Source organism: Mesoplodon bidens (genome assembly GCF_964165515.1).
Source record: "Mesoplodon bidens genome assembly, chromosome: 7".
Classification (NCBI taxonomy): domain Eukaryota; kingdom Metazoa; phylum Chordata; class Mammalia; order Artiodactyla; family Ziphiidae; genus Mesoplodon; species Mesoplodon bidens.
The window spans coordinates 104,775,421-104,802,897 of NC_138164.1; the positions used below are offsets into that span (position 1 = coordinate 104,775,421).

The 27,477-nt window shown below is 42.8% G+C and overlaps 1 protein-coding gene across 7 annotated transcripts in view; it reads left to right on the forward strand.

Annotated features, from left to right (window-relative positions):
* CTNND1 (catenin delta 1) overlaps positions 1 to 25,482 on the forward strand; it is a 47,972-nt gene extending 22,490 nt beyond the window's left edge. For 3 of the 7 annotated variants that reach the window (XM_081238658.1, XM_081238657.1, XM_081238656.1), the window contains 19 exons: positions 730 to 846; positions 2,059 to 2,349; positions 4,344 to 4,415; positions 5,154 to 5,306; positions 5,721 to 6,256; positions 9,902 to 10,365; positions 11,673 to 11,856; positions 12,720 to 12,837; positions 13,298 to 13,451; positions 13,859 to 13,876; positions 14,323 to 14,391; positions 15,238 to 15,365; positions 15,468 to 15,618; positions 16,400 to 16,592; positions 16,947 to 17,061; positions 17,757 to 17,844; positions 21,593 to 21,655; positions 22,430 to 22,533; positions 23,313 to 25,482. In XM_081238658.1, the coding sequence (XP_081094784.1) occupies positions 2,155 to 2,349; positions 4,344 to 4,415; positions 5,154 to 5,306; positions 5,721 to 6,256; positions 9,902 to 10,365; positions 11,673 to 11,856; positions 12,720 to 12,837; positions 13,298 to 13,451; positions 13,859 to 13,876; positions 14,323 to 14,391; positions 15,238 to 15,365; positions 15,468 to 15,618; positions 16,400 to 16,592; positions 16,947 to 17,061; positions 17,757 to 17,844; positions 21,593 to 21,655; positions 22,430 to 22,533; positions 23,313 to 23,324 (2,817 nt within the window). In that variant the 5' untranslated portion in view covers positions 730 to 846; positions 2,059 to 2,154 and the 3' untranslated portion in view covers positions 23,325 to 25,482. The remainder of the gene's footprint in view (positions 1 to 729; positions 847 to 2,058; positions 2,350 to 4,343; positions 4,416 to 5,153; positions 5,307 to 5,720; positions 6,257 to 9,901; positions 10,366 to 11,672; positions 11,857 to 12,719; positions 12,838 to 13,297; positions 13,452 to 13,858; positions 13,877 to 14,322; positions 14,392 to 15,237; positions 15,366 to 15,467; positions 15,619 to 16,399; positions 16,593 to 16,946; positions 17,062 to 17,756; positions 17,845 to 21,592; positions 21,656 to 22,429; positions 22,534 to 23,312) is intronic. The other 4 variants (XM_081238660.1, XM_081238661.1, XM_081238659.1 and 1 more) reach the window with 4 other exon arrangements.
* The last annotated feature ends 1,995 nt before the right edge of the window (positions 25,483 to 27,477 follow it).

Genomic DNA, 27,477 nt, shown 5'->3' on the forward strand with positions numbered 1-27,477 from the left:
GACTGCCACATTCTTGGATTTAGATCCACTGGAAGGAGATCTAGATCCACTGGAAGGAGTCTCTGTGATGGAGAATTAATTAAGGAGTTTATTGGGCACCTATTTATCAGTTCCTCTGGGCACTCTTGCCTGCTGAATACTGCGTATACTCTAAAGCAAACAGGCCCAAGCGACTGTGCTTGGTAGGGCTCTGGGGAGCGTGGGAAAGGGAACTGAAGCAGAAGGCTTAGCCTAGGCTAGTCCCCACATGTCTTCCCCACGACGACTACTGCATTGGTTTCTCAGTATCTTTGTGGGCATGCTGGGACTGGGCTTTGAGCTTTCTGCCTTAGGGGTGGGAAGGAGGGGGAAGGGCATTCCAACAGCAGTTTTTTTTTTCCCTCCCAATTTGGTTGCTGGGAACAGGGGGTAAGTGAATATATATCCATATTATGGCCTGCTCCTGGTTCTCTACAGAAGTACACGTGGAGGAACTCTGACATGGCAGTAGAATCCAGGTTTTAATGAAAACTACAACCAAGGTCCAAGTATTTGAAAACAGAGCAAAGTCCGAAGGGCATTTGTCACATTAGGCAACTCCAAGTCGTATTTTACATTACTCCCTTCCATTCCCAGATTGTTTTTTCCCCAACACCTGCCCTTGCTGCTCCTTTTTTTTTTTTTTTTTTAATGTATTAGGTATATTTTATTTTCCTCTCATTCCCATTTTCCCTCCAAATATTTCTACAGCTCTCTTCTTCCTGCTTCCTCCTTGCTGTGGTGGCTGGGATGCTCCTCCCATGATATTTTGAATCTAGACTGGGCTGTTCTCTGTTAAACCAATCAGTTACGACCTTCTCTTAACAGGTGTGTATGTAAATATGTTTATTAAGAATAATAAAAATTTAAGTGCCTTTTTTCTGGAGGGGTTGAGGAGAGGGTGGGGAGTAGGGGAGAGGGTTTATTCTAAAACCTGCCTTTCAACATGGTATATCTTGGACTGACCAGAAAGTCTCTTATAGCCAACTTATAAGAGAGAAACCCTACCAAGTCCAACAGTATGACTACAATGCCCCTCCACTTACTAGCCAGCTTGCAGTTTATGTAATAGGGTATGGGGAACTCTTCGCTTCTGAATATCGTTTACTGTGGAAGTGTGGTACACATAAACCCTCTAGATACTTGGATATTTACCCTTAGTTGGAATATGTAAAGAGGTAAAAATGTAGCCTGTTTAGAGCTTTCTGCAGGATAACAGAGCTGTGGGAAGTTCCAGCTATTAATTGAAGGTTAGAATACGAACTACTTCAAGGGGTAACTTTATAATTTAATATAATGCTCCTTTTCCTACTCCACAAAGAGGTGTGAAGGTCACTGAAAATGTTGCCTTTTTACACATAGACTTTTTTATTCTGTTGCTTTCTTGCCTCTGTTAGCCAAGGCACACATTCTGCCGTCAATATTGTAGTATAGTTTTTAAAAGTAGAAAAGTCCCTTTATAAATGTATTCAACTTGAGGGCCTTAGTTTTATTTCCTGCCTTTGATGGTGGGACTTTTTTTTTACTGCATCCATTTCTTATCAGCGTTTTAATTTAGCATATCCATTTAGTATATTTTGCCACCACTCCAGCAATTTCAGTGTTCAGATTTGGGAGAGGTTAAGTAAGATCTGTACTGCCCCCGTATCTCAGAGGTGGCTTGCCCCTGCAGGAGAGTGTGTGCTTGTCTATACTGTGGAGTTACATCTTTCATTGAGTTGATGCCAGCAAAGGTTTCCAGGGGAGAATAACCTAATTTTAAACTCATGTCATGACTACAGCCCTTAGGCACATTCTCCCTTGGATCTAGTTGCACTTTTCCTTTCAATAGTTATTTCTTGTGGGGTGTTAAAGAGGGTAATGGGCAAAGGATCCTGCTTGAACAGACACTGGTGGTGGGTCCAGGCTTGGTGGTGGCTCTCTTTCTGTGCTGCAGTAAAACCACGAGAGGGCATCTTTGGCTCTGGGATTAATAATTCATCTGTCTTCTCTGACCTGTGACCTTTTCTTTCTCTCCTCTCTCTTACCTTTTCCCGGTAGTGTGAAGTGAGGGGGGCCTTCTCCCTCCTTCCTCCTCCCCCTGTGACCCACCTTCCCTTTTTACCCTGCCCTGCGGCGGCTCTGCCCCTTACCTTCATGGACGACTCAGAGGTGGAGTCGACCGCCAGCATCTTGGCCTCTGTGAAGGAACAAGAGGCCCAGTTTGAGAAGCTGACCCGGGCGCTGGAGGAGGAACGGCGCCACGTCTCGGCGCAACTGGAACGCGTCCGGGTCTCACCACAAGATGCCAACCCGCTCATGGCCAACGGCACCCTCACCCGCCGGCATCAGGTAACCCCTCTCTCCATCAGACCTGCAGGTAGGACTTTGGCATGGTCATAGAGAGACTATGATCCTTGTTGGGAAACTACTCTCCTCGTGGTTATGGGCTGTCCAGTGCCCATGCCTCATGATAACCTTTACAGGGGTGATAAATACTGATGAAGGGATAGGGAATATTGCTGCTGTGCTGAGTTGGGTGGACTTATCTCTAGAAGCATCCATCTGACTTCTTGTTTGCTGGAGTGGGGTTTCTGGGTTGGGATGCAGTTCTAGTAATGGCAGATCATATAATTTGAAGCTGTACTCAGGTTACTTGTTTTTTTCCTTGTGTGTTCCCCCCACCCCCACCCCCATATCAGAAATTCAGGAAATTAAATGCCTGCTTAGTGGTTGGGGAAGGTGGGCATCTTGTATTCTCCCTCAGAGAACAGTTTGCTCAGAAGGTGTGGCAGTGTTCATAAATTGTGTATTCCTGCTCCATACTCTTTTTGTTGGCTGTGCAAATCACTTCTTGGAGGAAGGGGTCATTGTTAATTCTTTTGGTTAGAGTTGGAGAGGGAGCATCATGCTGCTGTTTAACCCAGATAACCACAGGAGCCAGTGGTCTCTGGGTTGGCTGACTCTGATGTGACTTGGGAGAGTTGGTGTTAGAAATGAGAAGTATCTTGTGTTTCCTATGGTTTCTGTAGTCTGACTTCGCTGTGATGTAATCTGTCTGAGGTTTTGTGTGTGTGTGTGTGTGTGTGTGTGTGTGTGTGTGTAGTAGGCATTGCCTGATAGACTTCATTTTAAGAGAGCTCTGATGGGAACTAAGAACAGTGCTCATGCTCCAATAAGTCCTTTCATTGATTACTTATTTATTTTTTAAGATGGAGAAGGTCCCTCATGCTAAGGAGCGTGTTGAGTGAGAGGATATAATTCCAACTGGGGATGATCAGGAATTTGGAAGCAGTGTGTTTGCAGTGTTCCTAGGATTTTTATAGGAACAAGAATAAAGGGTTAGGGTTGAGGGAGGGGTATGTATTGAGAAGGAGAGCAGGATTGCTCAGCCTTGGAGGTGGTGGGGAATTCCAGGATTTAGTACATGGATTCTCTCTCTCTCTCTTTCTCTTTTATTTTTAACTTCTGCTCAGCAATGAAACCACACCCTTCCTTCTTCCTGAAAGTAATGTTTAACTTCCTTTCCCTACAGCATTACGCTCCCTATGTAATGGGAGTAGGGTGGGGGAAGAGTCTCCCAAGGTGGCTGAATCTCACTGTATTCTTTTTGAAGGGGAGTAGTCAAATGTATTTTTACGTAGTATAATGTTATTAGATTATTTCCTGCTGTTTAAGACAGAGCAGCGTAAGAATGACATTTTTGAACGCGTTCTGTGGCTCTAATAATTGGTGCTGAAGATGCTGAGACATCTGCTTGAGGGGAGTTGAGATACTTGTTTTCTTTCTACTTGGAAAGAGAAACTCATATTTCTTGCCTCTTTCTTTAAAAAGCTGCCTGGTCTGGGAGTTTCCAGTGGTTGTAGAGCATGAAGATGCATGAAACAATAAAGAAGGCTTTGGAAACCCCCCAACCTAGGCTTTCCAAGTTTCCTTATGTTCTTATGGCTTTCCAAAAAGATTTCGTGGGGAACTTATCTGAGTCTCTGCTATTTATTCAGAAAATAGTTTTTGAGTACCTGTTATGTGCCAGGCACTGATCAAGGCACTAGGGAGACAGTGAACAAAACTGACCAAAAACAAAACACACAATAAACCTCTGCCCTCATTGAGCTTACGTTCCTATGTTCCAGAGACCCAGTCTGCCAGAGTTCTAGGCCCGGTTCCAGTTTTGAGGTGTTCAGTCTAAGGAGTGATGTGCTGCTTTTATCTGTACTGACAGAAGGACTCCAGGCCACAAATGTCTTCTTGAAAGGCCTTTTCCTGTTTGGAAAAAAGATCATTTGTGTTTGATAGAGCAAAAGAAGGCCACAAAATGAATTGTCTTCTTGTGGGCTATGTTTCAGAACGGCCGGTTTGTGGGCGATGTTGACCTTGAGCGACAGAAATTTTCAGATCTAAAACTCAACGGACCCCAGGTAATTCTTTTGGCTCAAGGTCTGGGTTGCTTATTCATACCTTTCTTACTTCCTCAGCTTAAGAGCATATTGGTGTCTTCTAAAGTGCCTGGCACATTGTAAGCTCCCATTAATTAGTTTCTTTCATTTAGGAAAATTAAAAAATGGAGTTTCAAAGTATAAATGTAGTTTTATTTTGGAATTAATTGTAATGGCCATTGATCCAGTATTTGATCTCTCAATTACTGCATCCCTTTTCTAGAATGGGCATGGTTCTACTTTGCAGAAAACCATGCCTAAAATCTGGCTGATCTTGAGCCTTAGGCATATCTGAAGAATAGCATAGAGCTATTCAGAAGATAGCTCTTACTGGGGTTTTCTGGTCCATCTTAAAAGTTCTTATTGGGTGAACTTTTTTTTTTGAAGGATCCCTCAGATGTAGATGTAGCTGCAGTTCAACACAGTTCATATTCACTTAGATGACTAGAACTGGGAAGTTATATTTGCTGTCTCTGTCACTTGGGTGTTGATGTAGCTATAGTTAACTCGGTTCCTGTTTGTTAAATGACTAGAACTGGGAAATTATATCTTCTGCCCTTTTGTACAAATTCAAAAGTGGGGACAGGCACCCCTCTAAAAATCCTGGGGCCCATAGAAGATGCAGTGTCTTTAGGGAGGCAGGCAGTGCCTCTCATTGGGATGGATTGTTAGTATATATGGCTTAATAATAGCTCTTTCTTTTTTCTCTTTTCCATGTAGGATCACAGTCACCTTTTGTATAGCACCATCCCCAGGATGCAGGAGCCAGGGCAGATTGTGGAGACCTACACGGAGGAGGACCCTGAGGGAGCCATGTCTGTTGTCTCTGTGGAGACCTCGGATGATGGAACCACTCGGCGCACAGAGACCACAGTAAGCTAAGACTTGTATAAGGTCTGGGATGATGGAGGAGTTCTTCCTATGGTCTTTATTAAGGGGAGGGGCTAAGCACTTAATTAGGGTGGATGAGGAGCCACTGATCTGTGGTAAAGGCATAAAGAAAGTGATCTCTGGGTAGACAGAGAAGATAGAAGAGATATGGGAAAATCTAATGGAATGAGGAAGAGTCTGCAGTAGCTTCCCTTGGAGGCATAGTTAACTGCCAGCGCCATTTTCCTGCCTGGAGAATTCCTATAAGATGGAGGGAAGGGTAGATGGTAGATTGCATGGCGTTTCTAGGTAAAGCGAGCTGGGGGTAGAGGTTCGTTTCTTTTCTTAGAGTGGTCTAGAATTTAAGCTTAATTTGTTCACTTCATTAATTTTTCTTTTCTCTTTCTTTACTTGAAGGTCAAGAAAGTAGTGAAGACTGTGACCACACGGACAGTCCAGCCAGTCCCTATGGGACCAGATGGGCTGCCTGTAGATGCCTCATCAGTTTCGAACAACTATATCCAGACTCTGGGTCGTGACTTCCGCAAGAATGGCAATGGGGGACCTGGCCCCTATGTGGGGCAAGCAGGCACTGCTACCCTTCCCAGGAACTTCCACTACCCTCCTGATGGATATAGCCGCCACTATGAAGATGGTTATCCAAGTAGCAGTGACAACTATGGCAGCCTGTCCCGGGTGACCCGCATTGAGGAGCGGTATAGGCCCAGCATGGAAGGTTACCGGGCACCCAGTAGACAGGATGTCTATGGGCCCCAGCCACAGGTTCGGGTAGGTGGGAGCAGCGTGGATCTGCATCGTTTTCATCCAGAGCCTTATGGGCTCGAGGACGACCAGCGTAGCATGGGCTACGATGACGTGGATTACGGCATGATGTCTGATTATGGCACTGGCCGTCGGACTGGGACACCCTCTGACCCTCGGCGACGCCTCAGGTAGGCAAGAAAAAGGGAAGAAAAGGGTCTTTCAAAGACAGCAAAAAGGGGTAGCTCTTCCTTCTCCGTCTAAGTGCTTTTTGGGATCAGAGGTAGTTGTGGCCCCCTCCTCTGCCTGTTTTGGTGGAAGACCATCCTTTTCTTCCCTTTTCTGATTTTACTAAGTATTGACGTGCTTTTTTGTCTCTTTTTCGTCGTAGAAATCATATATTCTAATCATAGAAAACAACTTGTGATGGTTATTGGTCTGTGTTCTGAAGAGCAGCCTTTGTTTCTGTGCCAAGGGTTTCTATATTTTCTGCCTAAGATTTGACCCCCTTTTGGAGCCTGGTGTCTGAGGCTATGGAATATTTGTTCTTGTGAATTTCTTCAGCTTCTGGTTTGGTGTTAAGAACAAGGTTGAGGGCTTCCCTGGTGGCGCAGTGGTTGAGAGTCCGCCTGCCGATGCAGGGGACACGGGTTTGTGCCCCCGGTCCGGGAAGATCCCACATGCCGCGGAGCGGCTGGGCCCGTGAGCCATGGCCGCTGAGCCCGCGCGTCCGGAGCCTGTGCTCCGCGACGGGAGAGGCCACAACAGTGAGAGGCCCGCGTACCGCAAAAAAACCAAAAAAATAGAACAAGGTTGAGGGTTTTAGGCCAGAATAGATAGTTAAGGGCGTATATAAGAACCTTCGCTGTGACGGTTTAAATCTCAAGTAAAAACAAACCTTGATCTCACAAAAACCCTGACACTTTGTGCTTAGGTTCTTACATTTGATTGTAAAGTGAAATGGGGGTGGCTTCCTTAGAGGGTGGTACATTATTGACACTCTGAAAGGTCACTAATTCTGACTTTACTGTTTATCCCTGGGGATTCTTTGGTGATGTGAAAAAGGTAATAATTGATGTTTGGACTGGTAGATCGTTTGCCTTGAAAAAATGCTTTAGAACGCGAGTTGGCAAACCTTTTCTGTAAAGGACCAAACAAAACTAATTTAGACTTTGCAAACAGTATATCGTTTTTGTTGTAGGCCGTTGTTCTTCTTTTTACAACCTTTTAAAAATATAAAAACCATTCTTAGTTAAGTTTTGGGACTGTACAAAAAACAGGTTTGGCCCATGGGCTGCCAATCCTGCTTTAGAATAAATCGGAGACTGTGTTTTCCAGGCAAAGAGAAATGATAAGAATTAAGGGAGAAGATTTATGGATGTCTTAATGGTAAGGATATCCTAACAGCTGTTGCTGAATTTCTGTATGAGGTCATGACTTTCTAAAACAAATGCCTTGGTGCACATTTTACTCATATTAGGTAGCTTTGGTGAACAGTAGACTGGGCTGGGCCCAGGGGTAGAGGCCTCATTATCTAAGCCTGAGTCACTCACCTCTCAGGTGTCTTGGACAGCAAATCCAACTCCCATGTGACTCATCTTTTATTCCTGGGGTGGGGGTGAGGGGGCACATCAGGCCTTAGTTGGTGCAACTTGGAGCAGTGGTAGATAACAGCTATCACCAAAGGAGTCTGCCTAGGGTGTTGGCTTCTTCTCTTTGTTGACAAGTCTGCTTTTTCTGACTTCCTCATTAGTAGAGGGATTGGATCTAGGTGGTTGCTGGTGGCCAGGTCATTCTCTGTTGTCCCTTGCTATGGCAATTGACATAAAGAAAGAGGGTTTGGGCTTGGTTCTTGGGTTTATTCCAGGGTGACACTGGACTTGGAAACCTGCTTGACTAGCAAGAACATTTGCTGCTTCCTGTTCTGGGGCTAGGAGAGTAATACAAGGTCAAATGAGAACAGTAAGGCAGAAGGATTTGTAGAAAAAGCACTGAACCAGAAGACCTTCGTTCTAGTTGTGCCTTTGCCACTAGCTATGTAGCCTTAAGCAAGTCATTTAATCTTTCTGGGCACAGCTTTGTTATTTGTAAGACAAAGGAAAGAATGTCATGATCCACCCGTAAAAATAACTTGAGTGACCTGAATCTTCCTTATGGTAATTGTTTTGTAATTGCTTATATTAAAATAATAATAAAGGTAAAAACATCATCACTACAAAACTAGATAAGCACACCATCCATTGATAAAGAACTACTGTTAACATTTTGATGCTTTTCCTTTGAGTTCTTTTTCTTATACATGTAAACACACTCTGATTTTACTTTTTCCCTACTGAAATGGAATCTTACTTAATATGCTGTTTAGTTGCCTACTTTTAAAACTCAGCTATATAACCTGCTTATTTTGTTTCACTGATATTAAAAAGTAGTGATTTTTTTTTACTAACTGCTTTGTCCATTTAAATCACTTTTGAGTGGTTGATGTTGACAGCTATGAGGCAGGCCCTCTGCTCAGGCTAATAACCTTGAGGGTTTGGTGACAGTGGGCGTGGTTTTGCGGGACAAACGCCGGGCTTATTTGGAGAGTTCCACACAATGGATTCTCCTCTCTCCTGTGGGAGCCACAGAGTGAGATGAGCTCACTGATAATGGGTCTCTTCCTTCCTGGTGGTTATGAATAAATAATAGTGTGACAGACTCCCCCTCTAGTGGTTGTTGGCAGTACTGACATAGGACGCGACATCTCTGGTTAGATGTTCTTCTTTACCTTCAATTGCTCTGTCTATTCCTGTTCATAGTGACCGGGTATCAGTAGTGTGGTGGTCAGTAGTGTCAATTTTGACAGAACTGGAAGTATTGTCTTTAGAAATTGGAGACTAGAAATTATGTCTCAAACACATTTGTTGAGTAGCAGAGATGACCTTGGGATGAACTAGTGCAAACTAATGTTCAAGGGCTTCCCTGGTGGCGCAGTGGTTGAGAGTCCGCCTGCCAATGCAGGGGACACGGGTTCGTGCCCCGGTCCGGAAAGATCCCACATGCCGTGGCGCGGCTGAGCCCGTGAGCCATGGCCGCTGAGCCTGCGCGTCCGGAGCCTGTGCTCCGCAACGGGAGAGGCCACAACAGTGAGAGGCCCGCATACTGCAAAAACAAAACAAAACAAAACAAAACCAAAAAACTAATGTTCAAGCTTACACCTCATCAATACCAAAGCCAAGTCCTCACATGAGGTATTAACACATCCTTTACTGCTGTTACTCTCTCATCTCTTTTTTAATAATTTCCAAAATAGGGTAAGGAGAGACTTAAATGTGAAATGTGTTTAAGGGTCTTATTCCACCAACTCTTTCCTGTGTGTAAATGCCTTATTTTCCCTTTCGCCTAAGGCCTTATGAGAGCTGTTCTCAGACATTGCTCGCTAATGTCTGTGGTACCAAGTCAGGTGGTTTCATTAACTCTGCTGTCTGAAGGTTTATTTCAGTCTCTATCTGGAGAAGTTTAATAGGTGTCCGGTACCATTCAAACGCTAAGCAGTCAGGATTTGGTTCTTTTTTTGTGATTAACTGTCGGAATGCTTGTTGCTCCTCCAAGCTAGTAAAATTCGCAGAAAGAAAGGGCAGTTTTAATCTAATTGCAGATACAGTTAAGATTCTTGTCTGATCTCATTAAGAAACATTGATCGGTATCTTTTGTATGCGAAGGAGAGATGAGATCTCGTGTACTAGAGCTGGGGTTACTCATTCCTTGAAGATGAGGGGTAACGGGAGCCCTCCAAGAAACCAGCCTTAACAGCTTAATGTGTTCCTTTTTTCCTTTTGGTTCTTCCAACACTGCAGGAGCTATGAAGACATGATCGGTGAGGAGGTGCCATCAGACCAGTACTATTGGGCTCCTCTGGCCCAGCACGAACGGGGAAGTTTAGCAAGCTTGGATAGCCTGCGCAAGGGAGGGCCTCCAGCCCCAAACTGGAGACAGCCAGAGCTGCCAGAGGTGGTAGCCATGCTAGGGTTCCGTTTGGACGCTGTCAAGTCCAATGCAGCTGCATACCTGCAACACTTGTGCTACCGCAATGACAAGGTGAAGACTGACGTTCGGAAGCTCAAGGGTATCCCAGTACTGGTGGGGTTGTTAGACCACCCCAGAAAAGAAGTGCACCTTGGAGCCTGTGGAGCTCTCAAGAATATCTCTTTTGGGCGAGACCAGGATAACAAGATTGCTATAAAAAACTGTGATGGTGTTCCTGCCCTTGTGCGATTACTCCGAAAGGCTCGTGATATGGACCTCACTGAAGTTATTACTGGTGAGTTCTAGGCCCAAGGGAAACTGCTAGGTTAGGGTCACTCTTATCCCTTAGAGACACTGAGAGCTAGAAGGATTTCTAGTCCTTTGACTTTTGATTAAAGGTTGTGGCCTTTGGGTCAAATCCATCGCACGGATTTGGATCATGCAAGGTTTTCCAAATTTTAAAGCATCGTTTGCTAATGTTTTAAATGCAGAAGATTTCACTTAAAATTCCACATTCTTGCCTCCTATTTTAAACGTGCAGGAACGGGTAGCCATGGATCTGTTTTGCTGCCTGGCAGTAGTTGGTCTGAGCTGACTGGGGCATGTGCTCTGCAGTTCGCAATAATTTCCAACATGTTGTCTCTGACCAACTGCCACCACCTAGGAAGTTGTCTCCCCAGAATTGAAGCTGAGTGTCAGTTGGCACTTAACCCATATTCTTGTAATTTCTTTCAAATATCTGCTTGTCCTGACTCACCTGCCTGGCATGTATAGGCATTTGTGCTTGTGGTCCTTGCTTTAGAAGAGTGGTTTTTCAGATTGTGGGTCATACTCCATTAGTGTGTATTGAACACAACTTTGTGGATCACAATCACCGTTCCAAGAGAAAGAAAGGAAGAAAAAGAAATAGCATAGATCATTAGTTCTCAACTGGGGGTGATCTTGCCCCCCAGAGGACATTTGCAATGTCTGGCGGTATTTCTGGTTGTCATAACTTGGGGAGGTTGGGAGGGAGTGCTCTTAACATCAAATGAGTCGGGCTTCCCTGGTGGCGCAGTGGTTGAGAGTCCGCCTGCCGATGCAGGGGACACGGGTTCGTGCCCCGGTCTGGGAAGATCCCACATGCCGCGGAGCGGCTGGGCCCGTGAGCCATGGCCGCTGAGCCTGCGCGTCCGGAGCCTGTGCTCCGCAACGGGAGACGCCACAGCAGTGAGAGGCCCGCGTACCTCAAAAAAAAAAAAGAGTAAACGCTGGACATACACTAAACATTTAATGTCGGGCAGGACAGCTCCCCACAACAAAGAATTATCTGGCCCAAAATGTCGGTGGTGCTGGGATTGAGAAGTGGTTGTAGATAGCCTAGAGGGTATGGCTTATAATAAGTATTGTTTTGTGAAACCTTACCTCATGGTATGTGTGTTTGTATTGAGCCATAATGTACAACATATTATTGTGGGTCACAGACTAAAGCTTGAATATCATTACAAGGTATTTGGTCATTGGGGAAGACTGAGAAATGTTGGAATAGGGGATTCTCTTTGGCATTCTTCAAACATACCGTCTTGGGTGCTGGAGAGCTATCTGATGAGTTGTCTCTGCCAGGAACCCTGTGGAATCTCTCATCCCATGACTCGATCAAAATGGAGATTGTGGACCATGCACTGCATGCCTTGACAGATGAAGTGATCATCCCGCATTCTGGCTGGGAGCGGGAACCTAATGAAGATTGTAAGCCGCGCCATATTGAGTGGGAGTCTGTGCTCACCAACACAGCTGGCTGCCTTAGGTAACAGAAGGGTTCCGAGAGTACGAAGATTGAATTTTTGAAGACTAGCTTAAATTGCTTTTAAAAAAAGTTTAAACTCCTTAGCCTGTCATTCAGCCTCCATTCCTATTTGTATTGCGTACTATGACTTCAACCTGTTTTCCTCCCTTTGTCACTACCCCCTTGCATACCATATACGCCTTATGTGGGGAACGGCAAGTAAACCGCATATCTTCCTCACTTCTGTGCCTCTTTGACTTTGTTCCTATAATTTGGTAAATATTTGTTCAATACCTACTGCACGTAAGGCAGTCGCCTAGTCCTAGGCTTGTGTGTACCTGTGTTCTTGCCCTCAGTTATTTGTATTTCAAGTCAGGCTGCGATAAACGCAACAAATCGAGTACAAACTGCTAGAAGGATAGAGTGAGGAAGAGCTCTTCCTCTGTCTGCAGTGCCTTTTCTCTGCTTATTTACCTTTTGAAGCTAAACTCAAGTGCTTTTATTTCGTGTAAGTTTTCCTGATTTCTTCTTCTAATACCCTGTAACTGTGCAGTGTATTCTTTCTCTCTTCGGGATATACCCCTAAGTGCTCTGCCCGTATTCTTCACTTGTACTTCCCTACAAGAAGTATCTGTTCTGTCTCAAATTATTGTTGTTGGTATACTTTATTTATACACCCCCCCTCCCTGGCCTGGTTATAAATGTCCTGAAAGCAGGAACTGTTTTATTCAACTTTCTGTCAACTCCAGTGCCTTCCTTATAATAGGTACTCGTTATTTGTTACAGTGAAAAGAAAAGATATTAAGGAGGCCTGTAGATGTTAAGGATATTAAGAGAGGGTTTCTAGATTTTAGTCATCTTGAAGCCTCTCCTTTTTCCCTCAGGAATGTCAGCTCGGAGAGGAGTGAAGCTCGCCGGAAACTTCGGGAATGTGATGGTTTGGTGGATGCTCTCATTTTCATTGTTCAGGCTGAGATTGGACAGAAAGATTCGGACAGCAAGGTAGGTTAATGGGTGAGAATTCCATTCACAACAACCATGAGGTACCCATAGTGCAGACCTGTCATCTCAGGCTTTCAAATAACATTCGATACCTATACCAGCCCCTGCTCCTTAAAGTGGGCGTTCACCATAGACGAAAACTGTTTTCTTTAGAATTTCCTTCACCTATATATTTTAAAGCTGTTTAGCCATACTTGCATTTTTTTCTAATTCGGAAAAAAGTCAGAGTGAGCCTGAGTTTTGTGTTAACACACCAAGTGGTAGCAGAAACCTTCTGTTAGCCTGGGGCTACAAGAATTTTGAGAAGCGTAGGCACTTGAGGTATTGTGAGAGGTGACGAATTGGACTGTGCTTTTGGGGATCAGTATTTTAATACGTGAATCACGGAAACCTGTACTTGCTAGGAAATCACTATAGTCGTTCTCTTCTCTCATTGAACCTTGTATTTTGTGATCCCAAGCTTGTGGAGAACTGTGTTTGCCTCCTTCGGAACTTGTCGTATCAAGTTCACCGAGAAATCCCACAAGCAGAACGTTACCAAGAGGCACCTCCCAATGTTGCCAACAGTACTGGGCCACATGCTGCCAGTTGCTTTGGGGCCAAGAAGGGCAAAGGTGAGTCTTGGTTCCTTGTTCCTTGCTCTTTAATGTAAGGATGGGGAGAGGAAGGAACACTTTTAGCTTTAGGTACAAAATACTTGCTGAGCAGTACAGGAATCAGCCTAGTCAAGGATGTCTTTTTGCTCTGCTGCTGCTTCCCCTGTGTCGTGTGCTTCATGGTGGTGATGGTGGTGGTGGTGGTGGTGGTGGTGGTGGTATTGGTATCAGTAATTGGGCAGTGAAGGCCGAGAACTCAACTAATCTGGGGCCTTCTCCCCCATTCCTCCTTTGTGTTTCCTGTGTTTTTCTTTTCCTCTCTGCTTTCCTGCTTATTTTCCCATGATCCTGTTGACATCTCTCTGCCGCATTTTTCTTCCTTCATTTCTCTTCTCTACTTTCCACCTTGGGTGATGCACTGGAAGATGAGTGGTTCTCCAGAGGTGAGTGGAATCTTTTAAGGCGCTTACCTACTTCTAATTTGCATGTTTTGGTTTTAGCTTCCCTGGTATTTCTTTGCCTAACCCTTCCCTGTGGATGCATGTAGGAAAATTCAGTTGAGGATGGCCACTGAAACAAGTTTAGCTCTTCTGAGCTAATGGCTCATGGCATGCTATTTCTGGACAGCAGCCCCAGTTATCAGAACTCAGGACAGCAGCAGCAGTAGTGGTTATCCTTATCTTACCCATATGCTGCCTGTTTTCTGTTCTTGTATCTGGGACAAGCTGGGGATCCTGGTTTTTTGTTTGTTTGTCTGTTTTCTTGTTTTATGCCCCTCTTGATGCATCTCTGATCCAAAGATTTTGACTGAAGAATAAAAAAATATACTGGGTGCACTCTTCCCTTTCTTAAACTTTTTTCCCCTTCCCCCTTTTTTTAATTTCCAAAGGGAAAAAACCCACAGAGGATCCAACAAATGATACAGTGGATTTCCCTAAAAGAACTAGTCCTGCTCGAGGTGAGTTACCTTTTTCTTCTCAGGCTCCATAGATCTCATAAACATCGTCCACAGATAGGTGTTTGGCAGCCTAACAGTAGGCTATACAGTACGTTCACCGTTCTGTCTTCTCTGACTTAAGGATTTGAAGTGATGACAAAAGTATTTGGAAACTAATAACAGTAACTTTCAAAGGACTTGTTGTTATGGCAACTCTTCAGATTACTTGAGGATAAGGACCTGATGGTAGTCTAGACCAGAAACTTAAGTACCCTAAGTAGCCACTAGTTCTTGGGACTCAAACTTTACTTGTTATAAGAAGTCTCTTTGTCACAGTTTGGATCTTTATAGTCATCAATATGCTGAGTCCAAAATTCACAGCTCTCCGTGGGTATAAAAATTCAGATGTTATTAAATTTGAGCCCCTTTCACTTAATCATAGTTCAGGTGGGCAGAATGACTCAGTTAAGTGAGAAATAATTCATTTGAGATGAGGAATCTTTAACTCTGAGTGCTATCGGTGAGTAAATGAATCCCTTGCGTGCCAAGCAAGGTCAAAGTAAACTGTGGGAGAGAAGAGGCTGGGAGGAGGGAGAGACAGGAGTTGCATGAGTTGATACCTGTTTTGCTCTTGCCATGGTTGATGTATTCTTAAGGCTACCTTCTTAAGGCTACATCTGACTACATCAGAGGTAGTAGTCAGATCTCTTGAGTTTGCTGTTGGGTGGGTGGGAGGGTTTAGAGAGTCTACTGGTATAGGAGCATAAACCCATTAATCCAGAGTACGAACACTGGAGTTCAGCCAGCCAGAGCCTGGTTTGTAGGTACTGATAAGCATCCTCTGCTTTCTTGTCCTTTCTTGTGCAGGCTATGAACTTCTATTTCAGCCAGAGGTGGTTCGGATATACATCTCACTCCTCAAGGAGAGCAAGAATCCTGCCATCCTAGAAGCCTCAGCCGGGGCCATCCAGAACTTGTGTGCTGGGCGCTGGACGGTGAGTACCTTTTACAAAATGGATTTGGAGAGGGGAGGACTTAGCTAACTAGTTTGCTACCATTTGTAATCTGTTCTCCTTCTTTCCATGTGCTACCTGTAGTATGGTCGATATATCCGCTCAGCTCTGCGTCAAGAGAAGGCTCTTTCTGCCATTGCTGACCTCCTGACCAATGAACATGAGCGGGTCGTGAAAGCTGCCTCTGGAGCACTGAGAAATCTGGCTGTGGATGCTCGCAACAAAGAATTAATTGGTGAGAAGCTGGATGTTAACCGTTACCTTCGCATCTAGTACAGCACCTTTAATCCAGCAGGTGCTAAATAATTTATTTGTTGAAAGGGCTGAGGGAGAATCCTAGTCCTCCGTAGTTTGTGAATCTGGGGGTTGGAGAAGGTTATAGTTCAATGGTTCTTGGAAAGACAAGAGGTGCTGACTCTTCAAAAATAGAATAATAATATCTATCTATTGAGCATGTACTTTGTTACTCAGGATTGTTAAGCATGTCTGTATATTCTCATTTAAACGTCACCACTTTACAAGGGTCCTTTTTTTAAAATTAAAAAAAAATTTTATTAGAATAAGGAAACTGAGGGTCAGGGAAGTTAAGTAATTTGTCCAGAGTTAATATAGCTCATAAGTGACAGAGCCCAGTTTTTTTTTTTTTTTTTTTAATTCACAATGACTGTTCTATTAAACTATAATAGTAGTAGAATATTCAGTAGTATAGTATTCAGTGTACTATTTTCATTAGACTATCTGAGTGGACTGTGTAGCATATTTGATATAAAGTATTCAGATTGCTTTAATGTGACTGAAAGAGAGAATAAATAAAAGAATAGGAAGGACAATATATCCATGGCTATTCCAGGTCCTTTGCTCTTTTGAAATGATAATGCTACGGCAGAATGAAGTTGATTCATATGGATGGTATCTATGCTTGATATGAGCAGTGCGATTAAGTGTAGTGTTAGGCTCCCAATAATCTGACTCAGCTTGTTCTCCCTGCACACATTCCTCCTGTCTTACCGCTATAGGTAAACATGCTATTCCTAACTTGGTAAAGAATCTGCCAGGAGGGCAACAGAGCTCTTCCCAGAATTTCTCTGAGGACACTGTGGTCTCTGTTTTGAATACCATCAATGAAGTTATTGCTGAGAACTTGGAGGCTGCCAAAAAGCTTCGAGAAACACAGGGTATTGAGAAGCTGGTTTTGATCAACAAATCAGGGTGAGATTAACACTTAAAAATTACAACTGGAAAAATTTGCATATGAGAGAGGGGTTGCTGGGAAGGGGCTTTCCCCTTTTGCTTTTTAAGGTTATTTTCCCTTATTTACATGGAAAGTATGAAGAGGTATTGCTCTTTTTTCTGTCTTAATGTTGATCCATAAATTGATAAGACTCTCACATCAAACATTTCTTTGTGTCACTGTTTGAGTTAAAATATGGGACTTGGTGAATACTTGATCTTGCCCGTTTGGGGATTTATATTCTTACGTTACATTATATTAGAGAGTACAAGTTTTCAGCTTCTTCCCTCGTCTTACATCCGTATTCCATCTGGTGTTAATTTCCTCAAAAGGAACCGCTCAGAAAAAGAAGTTCGAGCAGCAGCGCTTGTATTACAGACAATCTGGGGATATAAGGAACTGCGGAAGCCACTGGAAAAAGAAGGATGGAAGAAGTCAGACTTTCAGGTAGAATAACTCTCGGGACTGAGACTTTCACCTTTTTTTCCCCTTGGTCTCAGGTAATGCTTTTTGCTTTGGTTCTTCTATTTCACTGTCACACTGAGCCTACTTTTTTGGCTTTTTTCTTTTGTATTTTGGCGGCATGTGGGATGGTTCCCCAACCAGGGATTGAACCTGGGCCTCCACAGTGAAAACGCTGAATCCTAACCACTAGGCCACCAGGGAACTTCCCCTGAGTCTACTTTTGCCTCAAGTCTCTGTGTGTAAAGAAATCATTTATTAACTTTTCCCCCAAAATGGTGCCTGTAGTTCATTGGCTGCTGCAATAGCTCTGGTCTTCCTCTGTGTCACAGCATAGTGTAAATGCCAGTGGTAATGAAGGATGTTGGCCTTTTTGACTTTTCTCCGAATCTGCCTTAGCCCTTTGAAGACGTTTGCCATCTTCTGAACTGTCATTTTCTGAGACTGTATCTCCTTGATAGCGTGAGTGTTTGATACCTTTGTAATCTGTTCAGAACACAAATAGAAGCCTAATATCCTAGTTTTGTTTCACTATATAGGTGTTTATTTAACCCTTACCGAGTTACCTTTTGGTAAGAATTGTATTCAGGAACAAGGAACTAAAAATCTGAGCCCATTAAGGAATAAGATAAGGGTGAATTCAGTACTCTGTGACATTATTGTGTTTTGTTTGCCTCCAGGTGAATCTAAACAATGCTTCTCGAAGCCAGAGCAGTCATTCATATGATGATAGCACTCTCCCTCTCATTGACCGGAACCAGAAATCAGGTACAGTAACCAGGGGACGTACCCCTCTGCTTTTATTCCACTTCTGCTATTCTTCTGCTATTCTTTCATTAGATGGCTTACCATCTAATGAAATAGGATATATATTTATTTCTGAATGAGATTGTCTTTTGGTGGTAGAAGAGTAATACTTCACCTCAGGATTATAACCCAGAAGCTGGTAGACCTGAGTATTAGAAAATAAGACAGGCAGTTATCCTGCGTGTGATTCCCCCATCTTTGCTTGTGGACTTAAAATGACCAGGGAGTGAACCCTACTCTGTTTTCTCTATTTAAGATATACTTGGCATATAACATTGTATAAATTTAAGATGTACAACATAATGATTTGACATATGTATATAGATAGTTCCTGATGGTTTGGCTTATAATTTTTCGACTTTGTGGTGGTGCAAAAGTGATGTGCATTCAGTAGAAACTGTATTTCTAATTCTGAGTTTTGCTCTTTTCCCTGGCTAGCGATAACGTGGTGGGACAGTGTCTCACACTGGGCAGCAGCGGCACCGGCTGCAGCTCCCAGTTAGCCATGCAGTCATGAGGGTGGACAGCCGATACACTTACAACTATTCTGTTTTTCACTTTTAGTACAGTATTCAATACATTATATTATGAGATATTCAACACTTTATTATAAAGTAGGCTTTGTGTTAGATGATTTTGTCCAACTGTAGGCTGATGTAAGTATTGTGAGCACGTTTAAGGTAGGCTGGGCTAAGTTATGATTGGTGGGTTAGGTGTATTAAAATGCATTTTCAACTTAAATTTTCAACTTATGATAGGTTTATCAGGATGTAACCCCATTGTAAGTCCGAGGAAGATCTGTATATTGCAAAATGATTATTTTTCCCTTTTAAATTTTCATATAATACCAAGTAGTATGTGTTTACTGTTGAAAAATTAGAAAATACAGACAAACCAGAAAAATGACAACAAAAAAAGTCACTTATTTCTGTTATCCAGAGATAACAACTCCTATTCTATATCTTTTAAACACTGCCATGTGAGCAAATACATTTTTCTTCAAAAGACAAATCATATATTAAGTGCTTATTATAACCCTTATTATCTTAATGACACTTGGGTTTTGCCTCAGTCAGGGTTCTTACAATGTTGTCTGAGGATCACCAAATCTGTTGACATTGGTGCTGATGGTGCAGAAGCAGCGGTGGTGCTTTGTTGCTGGAGGCTGAGTGTAAACCAGGGCAATGACACCAAACCAAACTAGTTGTTGTAGTCTTCGTTGCCACGTACTTGCAGTTATAAGAAGGGCCAGTTTCGGGAGGGTAGGGGGGGAAAAGGAGCCAATTTCACTTAAGAATGTACTTGATGGAACTGTAACAATATTACTTTTATTGTTTCTGCTCTTGAGTACACAGCTTTTTAATATCCTGTGTTGATGATATAGGGGGTACTCATAAAGCACCCTGCAGCATACCAAAACATGATGGTTATCTTGAGGAAAAGCACTTGTGCTATTGTTGGAGTTACTAGGTACACTAACCACTTTTTTTTTTTTTGGAATACTATTTTTACTTAAAAAAATAGCAGACATTTTCTTGAAAATGAATGCAGTGAGCTTGTCAGTTTGAGGAAAAATAACTGACAGTACTTGCCTGAATTTTCAAGTGAAAATTTTATTTTTATTATTTATTTATTTATTTTAAAAATTTATTTGTTTATTTATTTATTTTTGGCTGTGTTGGGTCTTCGTTTCTGTGCGAGGGCTTTCTCTAGTTGCGGCAAGCAGAGGCCACTCTTCATCACGGTGTGCGGGCCTCTCACTATTGCGGCCACCCTTGTTGCGGAGCACAGGCTCCAGCCGCGCAGGCTCAGTAGTTGTGGCTCACGGGCCTAGTTGCTCTGCAGCATGTGGGATCTTCCCAGACCAGGGCTTGAACCCGTGTCGCCTGCATTGGCAGGCAGATTCTCAACCACTGCACCACCAGGGAAGCCCGAAAATCTTAATTTTGGAAGACTTGTATCTGTCACTGTGAGCCTGGTAACATCCCAATAGTTAATATACTTTTAAATGAAATCAGTGGCGATGTTAATGAATGTGATTTTTTTGATATTATATCATGAAATGTGTTAACGTTTAGAAAATCTGCATAACTCTGTGAACTAGTACTTTCCAGTGACCAGTGCATGATTTTCAAAATCATGTATCCATTCAAAATCACTGATCCATTCAAAGTGTAAGACAGACCAATAGATATTAATTTAACAGGCTATGAAGAGAGCATTAGTTTGGAATCAGATTCCTTATTGCACTAACCTTAAAGAAACTCTACTTGTTGAGTATTAGTATACTATCAAAGAATATCCACAATTATCTGAAAAGGCTAATAAAGTTCTCCTCCCTTTTCCAACTTCTTATCTGTGTGATGCTGGATTTTCTTTATATAATTCATCCAAAATAACATCACAATGGATTGAATACAGAGGCAGATACGGGAATCTAGATCTTCTCTTTAAAGATGTGCAAAAATGTAAAACAATGCTTTTTATTTTTTTTAATAAGTGTGTACATTTTTTTTTTTTTTTTTTTTTTTTTTTTTTTTGCGGTACGCGGGCCTCTCACTGCTGTGGCCTCTCCCGTTGCGGAGCACAGGCTCCGGACGCGCAGGCCCAGCGGCCATGGCTCACGAGCCCAGCCGCTCTGCGGCATGTGGGATCCTCCCAGACCGGGGCACGAACCCGTGTCCCCTGCATCGGCAGGCGGACTCCCAACCACTGTGCCACCAGGGAAGCCCAGTGTGTACATTTTATAAAGCCATCTTGAACAATTTGGTACACTATCCACTGTGATGCTACTAAATAAGAATCAGTTTGATTTTTTTTTTTTTACTTGTAAGAAAAAAACATTTTAAATCATTTTTATCCTTTTTTTTTGGAGTATAGTTGATTTACAATGCTGTGTCAGTTTCTGCTGTACAGCAGAGTGAGTCATTTATGTTCATCCAAAATAACATCGCAACGGATTGAATACAGAGGCAGATATGGGAGTCTAGCTATCTTCTCTCTCTCTCTCTTTTTTTTTTTTTTTTTGCGGTACGCGGACCTCTTCACTGTTGTGGCCTCTCTCGTTGCGGAGCACAGGCTCCGGACGTGCAGGCTCAGCAGCCGTGGCTCACGGGCCTAGCCGCTCCGCAGCACGTGGGATCTTCCTGGACCGGGGCACGAACCCGCATCCCCTGCGTCGGCAGGCGGACTCTCAACCACTGCGCCACCAGGGAAGCCCTAGCTATCTTCTCTTAAACCAAACTTTAAATATGTGCAAAAATGTAAAACAATGCTTTTTTTACAAAAATTAAAAGTATTATTTATGTTAACGGAATAAGTTTATTGGTTTTTTTAATGAAAACATATTTAAAATACATTTTAAATGAAATATATATTTAAAAGCACTGTAGCTATTAATACATGTAATCTATACCAGTGAACATTCTTTGGATCCTCATAACTTCTAAGAATATAAAGGGGCCCTGAGACCAAATAATTTGAAACCTGCTGGCTTAGAGTGAATCGTTTCTTATTTTAAGAGTCTGTAGGAAAGGGATCTCTTTAAGTCCCATGAGGGCTTTGTCTAGAGCCTGGCACTTGTGGTGGGTGCTTAGTAAAAATTGGATGGGAGGGAGGGGGAAGGGAGGACAGACAAGAGAGCAATTTTTATGAGTTTAGACTTTGAAGAGCTGGTTTTTGACCTGGATAACTTTCTGACTCCCTGTAGATAAGAAACCTGATCGGGAAGAAATTCAGATGAGCAGTATGGGATCAAACACAAAATCATTAGGTAGGTGATTAATTCCTGCCTAGGGATGTGGAGTAATCCGTATTATTCTATGGGATGAGGAGAACTATCTGGCTCTGCAGCTCTTTCCAGCACCCGCGCCATTTACCTTCCTGGAAGAACACTGGCTGGACATTCCATTTGGAAGGATTCAAGGAAATGTAGTAAAACCTGATCTGTCTACCTTTTTCCACATTTCCAAATGCTCAAAGGTTAAAAAAAAAAAAATCTTCATATGCCTCCCCCATTAATACAGAATCAAGTGTGTGTCCCTAAGCTGTTACTCACAGCCTTTCACAGTCTGACGCCCGCTTCACTCTGTCTTACTCTCCATATACTCTGAGCCCACCTAGTCTACTTGCTATCCTGTCTCTTCACTCTATACTTTTTTATTTTGCTCTTGTAATACCTCCTATTGGAATGTCCTTCCCAATTGCTTTGTAAATGGTCTTCATCCCCAAAGGCTTGGCTGAATTCCTGTCTACTTTGTTAGGTCCTTCCTAACTATTGCAGCTCACCTCACTATCTTCTCCTAATTCCAGTACCCTTCATAGATCTCTTCAGTTTAGCTTTATTATCATATATGATATATTTTACCTTCCCAGTTAGGTGTAAGTTTTTTTATGTCAAGGACCACCTGACCTTAATGCCTTTGGTAAAGCTCAAATGCTTTACCAAATAGGTGCCTAAATCACATTTATCTGCTTAATACGTATTTTACACTAGAGGGGAACATCATGTCTTTGTACTTCTTTTTTTTTTTTTTTTTTAAACTAGATAATAACTATTCCACACTGAATGAGAGAGGAGACCACAACAGAACACTGGATCGATCCGGAGATCTAGGCGAAATGGAGCCATTGAAGGGAACACCCCTGATGGTAAATTCTCTTTATATACTCTTGTCCTTCTAAGGCTAGTTCTGTTTTGAAGCCTGCATGTTCTGTGAAATAGGAAAAATGTACTTAGTGAAAGACAGCACCTTTTCTTGTAGGGGTTTTCAGGGAAGAAGTAGGAGTTTTGATTCACGTTGGGATTTCTTGTGCCATTATTCTGGTGATGGTCGAGATGGGGGAAAGAAGGCTATAAACGTGTTGCTTATGTGACTAACGCCAACTGATCTATTCTCACATTACTCTCTTTCTGTTCCTGCCTTTTTTTGAATATCTTGCCCTTCACTTACTATTACCTCGTTTCGTTTGAGTTTACAAATTTGGGGATTTTCCCTAGATCTGGCACGCATTCATGAGGTTCCTATTTTCTTACTCTCATACTAACACATTGCATGTGTTCACAGCAGGACGAGGGGCAGGAATCTCTGGAGGAAGAGGTGGATGTGTTGGTTTTGGATGATGAGGGGGACCAAATGTCTTACCCCCCCCATGGTACGTCCTTCAGCCACCCCCAAGATCATCCTTGAGGAAGGAGGTCTCTGTGTGCCAGCAGTTTGCCAATCATGCTGATCTGATCAGTCTCAGCCACACGGGGCTTGGGGGTGTGCTGCTTCTGTGATTGTCACCTCTTAAGAGGCTGGGACATGCCACTGGTGATCTGATTCTCCCTTACGTGCTACTTCTCTTCCCTTCAGGTTTGCTCAACTCTCTTCTGGTTCTCCTTATTCCCAACCCTATTAACCTCTCTTTCTCTTTTTTCCCTACAGCAGAAGATTTAGCACCACTCTCTCCGCTACATCCGGGCTTATAATATATGTACTTTTATTTTTTGGTGGTGAAATGGACTGATGATTTTTCCCTTTCTTCGCTGGACTGTTGTGCCCACTGCCACACTGCCTCCTGCCCTTGTAGCCCTAAGTGGCTGCCTTCTTTCCATCAACTCCCTAACTTCTTCCAGTGAAGCTTAATTGTCCCTCCTCCCCCCTCCAGATCCCCTGCAATTACTCCCGAGAAGCCTGACTCAGTTATATGCATATCTTGAGAAACTGCTGCAGATTAGCTCTTTTTGCCAGCTCTCCCTGGAACTCTTGGCCTTGTGTGGAGGGAGGGAGAGAGTGGGAATCCTCACTGGAAGCCGTGGGAAGAATTGGAAGTTATATGCTATATATGCAGTGTCCAGCAATCTGATAAACCGATGATTCTTAAGCAAGATTTTTTTTCTCTTGGTGAGGAAGGGACCTTTACTTTTTTGGAGAGTGGAGGGCGTGAGCTCTTCCTTTATTCCTAATGACTAGTTTTGAAGCAAAGAAGGCCGGCAACATTGGCACATACAACTTGGCAAGGGCCCTTGAGAAAGTGAAGGTTTCCTAGAGCGGAGATTAAGAAACCTTGCCCTCCTCATCTCCAGGGCAGGGACCATCAAGGACCTACAGACTCCATCTCTTCTCCAAGCCTCATGCCAGCCCTGGGCTGCAGCTGCTGCCCCTTACTGAGGCTGTCCTTAACCCTCCTCTCCCATCCTGTGATAATGTCTGCTGACTTGGCCTGGCCATTTGCAAGAGGCTGTAGAAAGAGGAGAATATGTCAAGGAAGACTTTTTGGGTGAGAAGGAGCAGAAAGATGTCTTCTGGGGAGGAGAAGAGCCTCTAGGAGGAGCTAGTAGGAATGTACATGAATCATTTAGTCTGAAACTGGCAGGAAGCTACAAAGCTGGCTTCCCCCTGCCCTTAATTCTCCTTTCTCTCACCCTTATAGCCCCATCCTCCCCTGCTTCCTCCCTGGATTGGTTGGCTGACTAAAGGACTTGATGTACATACTCCTGCCCCCTTTACCCTTAAAAAGGTGGGGTTTGCCCCTGGCTTTGCCTCTTCTTTGTGCCTTTGGCCTGGGGTGCATCTCCTCCTTCCCTTCCATGTGCCTTTCTTTGCCTCTGCAGTCTCATTTCTCATGATTTTGCAAATTATATTTTGTTGCTTTCTTACCTACTTCTTGGCCCTAAATAGCAGAAAGAAGAGGAGAGGTGACCTAGAGAGCCTCAGTCTCTCCACTGGGAATTGGAATAGCCTCTAATTTTAGCCACAGAAGGTTTTTCTCAACTGTATATGTTGGGATTTTGCAAAAATCCTGTTCTGATGAACCTCCAGATGAGATTGGTGGGAGGAGTGAGTGGTGTGGCTCTTACTCCTTAGCTGCCCAGAATGATTGTCGTCTCTGAAGGGGTTATAGGGAAGTCGTGTCCATATCCCCCTCCCTGACCCCCCACCACCCCTGTACCTCCTCCTTTTAGTTTAGTGTATATTAGCAGGTTGGGCTAGAGGAATCAGCTGCTATGCGGTTGATTTTTTTTTTTAACCCTTTCCCTTATTTGCCTTTTACTCCTCCCCTTAATCTAAAAGCTCTGTTTAATGCAACTGGAAATCTTTATCCTCCTCCCTCCCCCTTCCTTTATATATTGAGGCTTTGGGGTAGGAGAAAAGTGCACAACCCACCACCCCCCTTCCCCTCTGCATTAAAATTCCTTATTTACCCCTTTTCCCCTTCACATTTCGTCCCACTCCTTTTCTGGCAAAAAGGAGCCTTTTCCTCTCTGTGACCCTAAGAGCATACTGCACAGGGGAAATCGCCCCCATCCAGATGTGGCTCCACTCTTCGTTTCTCTTGTCTTCTTCTGCTCTTTTCCTGGTGCTCTTTTTGTCGGTGGGGTGTGGGTAATAGAACAGCCATGGGCTTTTGGGGACCTTTAACTGTTTGTTTTTTCCTTTTCATTTATAAAAACACTAAACGTTCAATTTCAGAGAACCAAAAATCCCACCTTCCCACCGAACACTACTAAGGGGCATGTCTTCTGCTCCATACCTTTTCTGTTTTTCTTTCTCTCTTGTTAATGCTTTTAAAGACAAATGAGTTTTTTTATATAAATAAAGTTTTTAAAGTGTGTATGTGGGGGGTCTGTGTCATTTCTTCACTTTAAGCTGTATCTCTTCTCTCCTTTTCATCTTGGTTACTTCCTTATGTATCAGTGTCCTTTTTCTCTGCAGAGCAACTAGAAGGGGATTTTGTACCAGGACTGATTTATTTTGAGCTCAATCCCTACTTTTAACAAGGAACATTCTTTTTAATTATATATGAAACATTTTTCCTCTGAAGATTCTTAAAAATTGAATGTGGCTAAGTAGAGCACGGGAAGCTTATTGCTAACTTAGAGATAGGAAACCGAAGTATAAAGAATTAATAAGTCACTGGGAATCTTTTGTGACATTTGACAAAACTAACGTTGAATAAAGCTCATTGCAATACATGACCCTCTTGAACATTTATGGGTAGAAGATTAGAAACTACCAGCTCCAGCTATCATCCTAATAAGTCTGAATATGTAGAATTAAAAGGCTCACTAGGCCATGATGTTGCTTATCAGGCTATCTGCAGTCTTTCAGTAAGATGATAAGGGGCACGCCTATAGCTAGCTTCCTCTGTGTCCTCCCAAGTAATATGTGGGTGGGTCGCAAATACTCATTGGATTACCAGGGGTTGTCTTTACTGTAGAGGCCAAGGATTAAGACCTACAGAAAGGGGCTTATTTCTCTGGGGCCCATATTTCCTGTTACATTATTAAGACTCGAGAATTTATGTAAAATGCTTTCTGTGTGCCCAGTCTTTAGATTAAAAATATATAGCTGCTTCTGCTGATGCTCATGTCTCAATTTTGTTGAACTAGGTCTTGGGTATGAAAACTTTCTTGGGCTAGTAAGAGCAGGAAATCTAAGCATTGTAGCTGATAACCTTTTAAAGCTTGATTTGTGTCTGACAGTTGTAGTTTTAGAAGGATAAAGCACAGAGCCAAAAAGCTATTAGAGTTTGCTTTACAAAGAGGTTTGGTAGACCTGCTTGAGATTTTTTTTCTTTTTAATGTAGAAAAACCTGGCTACTGGTGAATAGCCTTTATTTCTGTCATATTCTTTATTATGCACTGACATTGAGCTACATAGAAACCTTACTCTTCTCTCTGGATTGGTCCATTTGTTTTATCTCATTCAATAAATATTTCCCCAGCATCTTCCATATGCCAGGCATTGTTGTGTATGTTAGGTTTAGATTAGAGAATGAAACAGATGGACCCTTACTCATATGCAATCCATGAGAATTCTATGCAGCTGAGATCTGTGGTCTTTTAAAAACATTTTTCTGCCCGTAACTAAAACAAGGTGTTAAAAAGAATGATCTGTAAAGTCCCTGTATCTCGTTTCTTGACACTGATTTAGTCATGCTTTTGAAGGCTCTTGGTACCTCTTAATACCAACTTTAGGAATCCTGTGTATTTTGTCAAGATTTGCCCATTTGTTCCCTGATCCTTTAGTGCCTGAGTTTTTTTTGTTTTTTTGTTTTTCCTGGAGGCGGTTATAGATTATGCTCAACCACTCTTTTGCCTCAGTGAGCCTTTTTTGTGAACATGTTTGTGAAATAGCTGCAATGAGTCTTGCTGTGACATACTTTCTGACAGCTCAGAGCTATGACCTCACTTGGCCACTTGTTCTTTCTTGCTGAACTAATGCACTTTGTTACAGACTAGAAGTATCTCACCCAGGAAGAACTAAGGACCAGTTATTCTAGATCGTTATTTTTCATTTTGTCTATGTTTATATCTGAAGTACAGGATAGTAAAGGTTTATCTTGGTATTTTCATAGAGTTACAGAGGAACTACACCCAGCCTTATAGATCTGAGCAAGTACACAGGAATTACCTGGGAAGCTTGTTAAAAATGCAGATTTCCATGCTGCATTTCCAAAAATTGCTTAAATAAGTGGGACTCAGGAATCTGAAATCTAAAGTAACCTAGGTTATTCAAATGCCTGTGGTGAGTTAATTGCAACTTGAGACACTAAAGACTTGCTTAAGAATTCAGCTTCCAACTAGAATCCAGGATGACTGGCTTC